At 54.6% G+C, this 9,241-nt stretch overlaps 1 protein-coding gene across 1 annotated transcript in view; it reads left to right on the forward strand.

The window, feature by feature from the left end:
* Positions 1–8,930: 8,930 nt before the first annotated feature.
* HAND1 (heart and neural crest derivatives expressed 1) overlaps positions 8,931–9,241 on the forward strand; it is a 3,348-nt gene continuing 3,037 nt past the window's right edge. The window contains exon 1 of the mRNA XM_006165107.2: positions 8,931–9,235. Within this exon, the coding sequence (XP_006165169.1) occupies positions 9,031–9,235 (205 nt within the window). The 5' untranslated portion in view covers positions 8,931–9,030. The remainder of the gene's footprint in view (positions 9,236–9,241) is intronic.

Here is a 9,241-nt window from a genome sequence, read left to right on the forward strand (position 1 = left end):
TCACACACACACACACACACACACACACACAAGCCCAGAGTGATTTTCAAGTCGTCAGGTCCAGGACTTGAACCATGATTGGCCATGTGAGAGTCCAGTGCCTTAACCATCAAGCCACCTGCTGGTTCCATGATTTTTGTTCTTTGCTCCATGCTCTAAGTGATTTTTTTTTCTTTCTCTCTTTCTTTCTTTTTGGCTATAGGGCACATGTACTCACCAGAGTGAGACAGAGAAAGAGAGGGAAAGTGAGAAATGATCACACCCCATCCCCTCACCATTAGTATTTGAACATGCACGCACATGCGCCCAATGGTTTTTCAAACTGCTGGGTCTGGGTCTCAACTGCACAGCTGGCCATGTGGGATCCAGCTGCCTTAACCTCCATGCCACCTGCGGGTGGGTTTTAAGAAGCTAAGGAAGATACTTGTGTCCTCTGGGTGTGTGGGAGAGGTGACGAGAATGTCTGTGTGGCTGGGGAGCAATGTTCACAAGGGGGTGGGAGGGTGCTCTAACCCAGGCTTCCTGGAAGGGTACCCGCTCTAACACTTGATACTGAAATACAAACCTAAGTATACCTCCCTTTCTCCAGACCCCTTCAGGCTTACCCCTCCCTTTTCTGATTCTGTTTATTCCATCACTCACCTACCTTCTCAAACTGTCCCCCCAGTGTGCCCCCAGCAAAACCTGGCTGCAGTACATAAGGCAGACCATGGCTGGAAGGGACTGGCAAGGCTGACAGCGACAATGGAAAGGATCAAGACTCAGTTCGCAGGGTGCTCTAGGCCCTTCTCCTTTCTGAAGCCAAGACCCTTTTATCCATCTTTTAATGAAGGATTTCCCTCGTTAAACTAGAGAGAGGGAGACCCCTGAGAGATGACAAAATTCAACGGAAAAAGCCAAAAACACCGAGCACTTAACGTGTCTCCCGAAGGACAGGAGAGCCTGCCAATTCCCCAGCAACACCAGGACTAAGCATTTTCCCAGTGTCAACATTAAATCCCCTTTTTGTTTTTCTCTTTTAAAGTGTGTTTACAATTGACCATTATGGGAAAGATGACGAATGTAGCCTGGCCCGGTTTAAAATAATAAGACTAATAATGGTACGGTTTCTTGCCCACAGACTTTCTGAGAGCCTGTCAGCAGAAGGAAAGGGTTGAAGAACCCAAAATTTTCACCAGTGAGGCGTAGCCAGCCGTGGGATATCCCCCCAACCCATGGCAGGAAACGCATAGGCTCCTGCAGACTTTCTCGGATAAAGGCGAACCTTCCGCGATTACTACCTCTGTTTCCAAGCAAACCTAAAAGTCTGTATCTTGCTCCGCCTGTCAGCAGCGCCCAAGAGCTGTGTGGATCCATTAGAGCAAGTCCACTTGAGATGGGGTGGGGGGGGGAACCAAGGCTCAAGGAAGGAGGGGCTACTCTTTTTCCCCACCCCCACATTTTAAGGGCCGATCCTGGAAGAGGAGCCCTCTGTCTCCTTTTCATTTCTGACACATCCTAACTCACATCAGTTCTTTATCTCCCAGAACCTATTGGATTGATCTGACTGGGTTCTCGCTACCGAAATTTGTTGCATTTCTTTCAACCAAGTGTGGCTGTATTCAGATGACTCCTGGCAGGTGGTGGCTGGGGACTCCTGAGGCGGCAAGCCCACGAACTACAGAGGCAGGCTGCTTGGGTGAAGGTCTCGGGCTTGGATAGGATTTGGCCGACAGCCTCAGGCTCCCTCTCTCCCTCCCTTCTCTAGTCGCTGCCTTCGCTCTGAACCTAGTGGCTCGGAACCTAGTCATCCCAGCGCGCTCCTCTGACAACTCCAGAGAAAAGCACACAAAAGTTTGTAAAGAATCCCCGAACCCACGCCCTAAGGTAGCAGCGCTTAAATGGACAAGCCTAGAGCTGACAGCTTGCCCTGTTCAGCGTGGGAACTCTGCCAGAGGAAGGCAAGATCCATATATTAAGAGAGACTGGCCGATAGCACCCCAAGAAATATCACTGATGATTCCTTGTGAAGCTCTGGCAGGACCAGCTCTGCCCGAAGCTACCTGGCCAGTGCTCCCAGCCTAGCGGCTGGCAGCATCTGTCCCCAGAGCATTCTCAACTCTAATCTTTCCCCAGACTTCAAATGGGGTCGGCAGGAGTCAGGATCCAGGAGATAGGTGAAGTGGGTTGACTTGGTTTTTGCAGCGGGAGTTCAGATTCGACTGAGAAAGGAAAAAAATTCCCTGACCTGGGAACAGTCAGTCAGCGAAACTGACCTGGGGCGCGCTCACCCGAGTTGAAACTCTTGACATAAATTGATCAGTAATTCAGGAACCCGTGCAGCAGCCAAGTGTGACAGTAACCAACGTGCAACTAACAGAAATAAAAGACCAGATATGCTTCAAACAGACTTGTGCACAACAGAACACCCGTTAACTGGCCACTGGAAGGCGACTGCTGTGAGACTGACCGGAGTGAAATAGCCCTGAAAGGGGACTGGCTGAATCAGCCAGAGTGAAATCCACCTGCTTCAAGCAGCTACTAACCCACTGACTGCAAGGGATGGGAGCAGGAAGGGCCAGGGAGGGCTCCAGGGTGACTGGAGAGACCGGTGTCCCTGGTGTCTGGCAGAACCTGGTGGGAGCTGCTGGGTGATGATGCAGGGGGTGGGGGTGGTGTCCATGCTTTTTGATTTATGATTGCCGTGCCCCAAGCGATCCCATAAATTTGGGGCCGTTTTCACCAAAACTGTGAGTTACGATTTTTCAAATAAATACATTTTCCAATCAGACGGGGTTCTGTTTAGGTTGAACGCGTCCCGAAGCAGACATCTCTCCGTGCGGAAAATACACAGAGGAGGAAACGGAGCCGGGACGAAGCTCAGACGACATAAAAACTTGTGTAAACACGATGTCATTTACCGACTTCGGAAGAGAAAAGGAAGGGGGGAGGAAGACAGAAAAAGTACAGAGAAACATGTTTAATTCTCTCTTGAATCCTCAGGTCCTAGTCCCAAGGGAAGGCACGGAAAATTTAATATTCTTTTTCCATAAACTTGATTTATGTTACTCATTAGACAATGGGCAGCAGCAGGTTTACCTTAAATAGATTTTGAATTTTTGAGGCTATTGCAAACTTAAGAGTGAACAGTCTTGCCCTTCCCGCCCCCCCCCCCAGACATACGCACACACACTCTCAGTTTTTCTCTAGGAAAGTGTGTAGTGAAGATAAACTAGAACAGATTATTTTAGTTGCAGAGTCTTCGATTTCTAGCAGTGTGCCCTAGGGTATGTCCCTCCTCATCCTCTGGACCTGTGTTTGGTCACCTGTAAAATGAGGGGACCAGACGATGAATCTGAGACCATTCACACCTAATTCTGAACACGGGCACCCCTAAGCCAAAAGATTTGCACTCTGACCGTCCCACTTGTCATTCTAGTAAAAGCAATAATAAATAAGAGGGGCGGAGAGCTGCCTCTGACTTCGACTTCCCACTAGAGGCCTGGGCTCCCACTGGGTCGCTGCCACTCCACTGGCTGTGTGACCTTGGGGAAGTCCCTTTCCCTCTCTGGGCCCATTTCCTATCTATTTACAGAAGTTGGTTCTAACAGGATCTCTGACCTCTTCGCTACTCTCCTGCACCGCACGGGCAAGGCAGGGAGACGTCTCTGCCCAACTTCCAGGAGAAATCGACCCCCTGCTTATCTTTTTCTTACCCTGACTGTCCCCCAGCCCCGGGGAGCAGGCAGGGCCAGATTGAAAAGTCTTAGACCCTCTTTAGATAGGATACAGCAGAGAAATGTTTAAGGGATTTGTGCGCTCAAGCTGCGGAGTAAATGGCCCGCGGGCTGATTTATGGCGCGTTACTGCGCGACGCGATTCCCCAAGACAGCGAGAATATTTTACACCGCGCTAATATAAACAGGCGGCCGGCCGGGTCCTTTTTATGGAGTTCCTGTAATTACCCGGGCCCTGACAGGTCCTTGATTTACTGCCCTATTTAGATAAGGGGTCCGTTGCGGGGATTGCCCGTGGCGTCAAGGTCACGGGACTCGGCGGGAGAAGGTTTTGCGGTAGGCGCCGGGGCACCCGCTCTCCTCTCCGAGGCTTGCCAGTCCTAGGGTAGGCTTGACAGTAGGATAGGGGCGAGGTTAGGAGAAGGGACCCCTCTGTCACTGAAGAGCCCCGGGGAGACCGTCTAATCTCAAGTACAGCCGATCCACTCTACTGATGGAGGAACTGAGTCTTGGTGCTTTGGGGTAGAAATTCCCCTAAAGTCACTTGGCTAGGGATATAGGGGTAGAGGGTGGGATCTGAAACAGCAGCGTCTCTGGCAACACAATCCCCACACCAGGCAATGTGGGGTCTCTCCACGTCCAGCCTTATGGCAGCTAGCTTGTGTAGGATGGGTTAGAAAAGGGAAGGATCCCACCACGGACTGAAACTGGCAAGTCAGGTGGGAAGAAAGCACTGCAGGGGGAACTCAGCCACGAGCCTCTTCTCCCAGCCTCTTCTCCCAGCCCAGGGCTTTGTAGTCCTTTGGCCATGTGTAATGCAATTTCTTTTCCTGTGAAATTAATACTCCTAAGAACAGAGCCACGGTTTCCCCAGGTTTACTGTTACCTGCTAAGAGCCTTGCTTCATCTGAGGCCAGCCCTTTTCAGAAGATATGATTGTGCCCAGATTTACAGAGAAAACTGAGGTTCAGGTCATATATATATATTTTTTTTTTACAGGGAGAAAGGACAGTGCTGGGTTTCGAGCCAGGTGGGCCCAATTCCACCGCAGCCTTTTTCAAGCACTTCTTTAAGGCAATCCTTAAACATTTTTTGTGCCTCAGATCTACTCTGCAAAATGAGCTCCTGCCCAGGCTCACCAGCACAGTTGGAGGAAGCACTAAGAAGCCCGCATTTGAAAACGTGGAGGAGCCAAACCTCCCAGGAGGCACTTCATAGGTGAGCAAGGTGGGCTGGGTCAGGGGGCTGCCGGGAAGTATGCAGCTGGTCGGGGGAGTTGGCGAGGGAACCCAGGAGTCCCTTGCTCTTAGTCCTTGGTCTGTGGAGGTGGGCTGGAGGAGCGTGGAGCCTACCAGTTTGTGTGGCATTAGCGGGGCACACAGTCAGAATGCAGAGGGGATCAGGCCGTCTCTACTGCAGGGAACTGGGAATTACTAAACTCCAGATCACCAGTCTTAGGGCTTTTTTTGCAAATGAGGGAACTGAGCTGCAAGTGGGAGCTGGAAAGGGAAAGTGTGGCATTAGGCAGAGCAGATACACTGGCCTGTCAGCCTAAAGCAATTTCAGCCAACCCCCTCTGCCCCCCACCCCCAGGTCCCAGACCTCCCTCTGCCATATAGCACTGGGGCAAAGGGAGAGAGCACTCTCACCAGGTCCCCGTTGCCCTGGGAGTTTCCTGGTATTCCTCACCCACCTGAGCTGGGCTGGAGTAAAAAGTACTTTAGAGTCTCCTGGAAGACTGTGTCTGGAGCCTGGGTGCCTTGCGGTCTCCCCAAGTTCATCCTGTGCAGCTCTGAGCCACAGTGAATTCCTTAGGGCTGCACTCTTGGGCACAGTCGCCAGATGAAAGACTTCAAGTCCTCTCCTGGAGGCAGGGAACAGCATTTGTTTAGGCTTTAGCAACTGTGGGCGTTCTGCTCCTTAACACCCATGGGAGGCTGACAGGCATTCTCAAGGCCCTCAGGAGGTCTCATGGGACTGGGACGCTTCACCCAGGACTGATAATGCATTCCCTGCAACTTCCCGCAGACTGGAGATTTGGAGAGAGTCTACAACATGGACGATCGGGTGTAATGTTGGGAAAGCAACTGGGACCATGAGGATGGGTGTGCAAGCTGAGTGTAGGTGCATAATTGCTGTACCCATGAGTGTGCTTGCCCTGGCGGGTGCCTTACTAACATGCATACCATGGCGTACCTTCATTTCGAGAGCCTGTGAATCTGACTGTATAGTTAAGGCTGAGGACACACATCAGATGGAATGTTTGAACGTGTGTCTGTGTGTAATACACACAAATAGGAGAATGTCCAAACATTTGTGTGTGCAGAGTAGTCATTGTGGCAGTGTCTGTGGGACCGAAGGCGTGGTCGTGACACAGAAAGTACACAAATTCTTATACCTAGGGTTTCTGAAAGTTTGTGTTGTGCAGGCAATGGACGGCAAGTGGAAGAAAACACAAAGCCGTCCTGCCTGTGTGTAAGTGTGACGTGCAATTATGTGTAAAACCTTGCCTCTGTGTGGAGCTTAGAATTTATGTACCTCTACTGAATGACTGCGGTCTTTTTTTTTTTTTTAAGTTTATTTCTTCCGTGAGTGAGAGCACCCCAAGAGGGTTGGGACATGGTGATCCACCCTCCAGCTTTCAGGCAGCCCAGGATGGTGAGGGAGTATATGCCACAGGCCCAGGATACTCAGAGAGGTCTCTGGACTTGAACCTGGAACCCTCCCATGTGAGATTACCTCATAGAGGCTGTGTTTTACCACTGCCCCACTGCAGTCTTCATGCACCCTGAGCGTAGGGTTGGGAAAATGAACAGCAGGGAGCTGCAACGCTGAAGCCTGATGTGTTCCTGCCGGTGACAGTAAGATTATTCTAGGAATGCACGGAAATTGCGATGCTGTATGTAGCATGAGTGTGAATGCGTGTTACTGCGCGAACGCACATATTTGTGGTCGTCTGCGTGAATATACGGACTTCTGCGTGCCAGCGAGGTTGTGTGCCCGTGCGCACGTACATGAACGTGTAGTCGTAGGGCCTAGGGTGCCGCTGTGAGAGGCTGCGGGTGAAGGGCACGCCCAGATTAGACAAAGGCTGGGTGAACCCCAGTCTTCCTGCGTGCCCTTGTCGAAGACTGGGGTCCTTTTCCACAACGTAATTACTCCTGCTGCTCACACATCCTCACTCTGGAGCGCCTGGAGGTCGGTGTGGCGCGAGACCCCGCGGAGCCGCCGGTGGATCGGGCGCCGGGTGCTCCCTCCCAGCTAGCCTGCGGCTCCGCGCTCGGCCCAACCCCAGCGCTGCTGGCGCCAGGCGCAGGGGAGAGCGGCGGGTTTCCAGTCTGCTCGGGGCGGGAAACCAGGACCTCCCTTTGGCGCACCCGCCCTCCACCCCGGCACCTCTTGGGCCCGTCGCCCTGCCGAGTTCCCATAGGTGGAGCACGGGCTCAGGACTTCGCGTTTGTCACCTCTCGAGTGTGCCTCCACCCTCACCTCCCGCGCCACTCACAGCCTGCCCCGGGAGGAGAGTAATGCCACTTCTCCACTTACTGCTGGATCTGCGTGGGAATCGTGCATCCTCCCTACCTGCAAACCGAGACGGCCTTTCTCACTCCGCCTTTAGTAACCGGAATGGACATCGGTACATAATTGTTCACATGAGTGGATAACTAATGAATTCGCCCTCTAAAAAGCACTCTCGTAGACGCCCTCCTCCTTTCACCCTCACCTCGACATTCCCTTAGAGAAAGAGGCACACTCCCTTGACCCCACCTAGGAAAGTGGGGAGGGATGGCCGGGAAAGGTGGGTGCAGACGGAGGATCCAAGACGCGTTAGCCATTACTGGATGCAAGACCGAGAGTCCCCAGCCCGAAGCGTTCGTCCTGGGATCCCCCCAGTTCCAACGCGAGCCCGGGAAAGGCCCCCGTGGAGACAATCCCACCGGCGGCGACTGGCCCTCGCCCAGGAGGAACTAGCCCAGGACAGGGCGGCCGGGAGCAAGCGCCGTGCGGTGAGAAGCCGCGATTCTCCGTCCGCGCCAGGCGGAGGCTGTGCAGGGTCTCCAACCCCTGCGTGTATCTATCGCCCAAAGCCAGCTTCTCGCCGGGTGAGCTTCCGCGTGGCGTCTTCAGAGAATCCGTTTCAGTGGGCGAAGGTCCGGGCAGAGTGGCCCAACGTAGAGCACTCCCAGCCCTCGGTGCGAATTAAGCGCAGAGAGGAAAGGAGCTGCCGACTGGAGGCCCCGGGCCAAGGCGGGTGCCGGACTACCTCTGCGTCAGCACCACCGGCCTGTGCGCTAGATGGAGCGACCTCGAGGCTAGAAGAACGGATCTCAGGCCTTCGAACCCGGAACAGACCGGTCAACGCCGTGGGCTTGGAGCCCGCCTCCTGGTTCCTGCCTCTACACCCCACCTCGGCCTCAGCAAGCCTCTGGGATGGACAGACTCCCTGCGCCCCTCTGCCCACGACTCGGCCCAGTGGTGGGCCGGTAGCGACCCCGTGCACCGGTGGCTCCCAGTCTTGCCAGAAAGGACCGAGGACTGAGGGCGGGGAGCGGGCAGTGGGATGTGTTAGGATAGACTTAGGGGCCTGTCCTGCCCTCAGCTGCGCCCTCTTGTCTTCTGGCTCCGACGCCAGCGGAGCGGCTGGAGTTCGGGACTGGGAACCGCTGGAATTTCTATTTTGAATTCTGCCGTCTAGAAACAACCTTTATTCCTTTGGGCCTCAGTTTCCGTATCTGTAAAATCAAGGGGATGGGCTTTAGGTGACGGCTTTCTCTTAAGCCCAAGATTTTAGAGTCCTTTCCTCAAACACACGGGGGAGAGGGTGGCAGCCACAGTCCGGGGCGTTGGCAGGCCAGGGCCTCAAGTACGCAGCCCCCGCCCACCCCGACCCCGCGGCGGGGAACTGGGGGAGGGGCGGAGGCGGGGCTGGTTCCCTGTCCCCCCAGGCGGCCTGGAGTCGAGTGGCGCTAGCTGAGCATAAAACCTGGGACAGCCACCCCCCTCTTCCTCCCCGCCCCCCTGCCATTGGCTCCAGGGAGAGGTTGACATCAAAGCCACGGTCCTATATAAGCCAGATCCTGCAGGCGAGTCCGCAGAGGGTTAAACAGGTCCCTAGGATTCGGCGTCTACGCCGGACAGAAACTGGCAGAAAGGCTGCGGGCTGTCTGTCTCATCTTCGATCTTGCCCTAGACACTCCCAAAGTAGGCGCCCAGCGGTGTGCAAACCCAGAGCCCACGGGTGGCTCCAGCAGTCTCTGGGGCGCATGGGGCGGCGCTAATCCAGCTGGTGGCGCAGGCCCGGAGCCTCTTCAACATGAACCTCGTGGGCGGCTACGCACACCATCACCACCACCACCACCCGCACCCCGCGCACCCCATGCTCCACGAGCCCTTCCTCTTCGGCTCGGCCTCGCGCTGTCACCAGGAGCGGCCGTACTTCCAGAGCTGGCTGCTGAGCCCGGCTGACGCTGCCCCGGACTTCGCTGCTGGCGGGGCAACGCCCCCCGCCGCGGCCAGGGGCGCCG

This window comes from Tupaia chinensis, unplaced genomic scaffold (genome assembly GCF_000334495.1).
Source record: "Tupaia chinensis unplaced genomic scaffold, TupChi_1.0 Scaffold143796_1, whole genome shotgun sequence".
Lineage (NCBI taxonomy): Eukaryota > Metazoa > Chordata > Mammalia > Scandentia > Tupaiidae > Tupaia > Tupaia belangeri.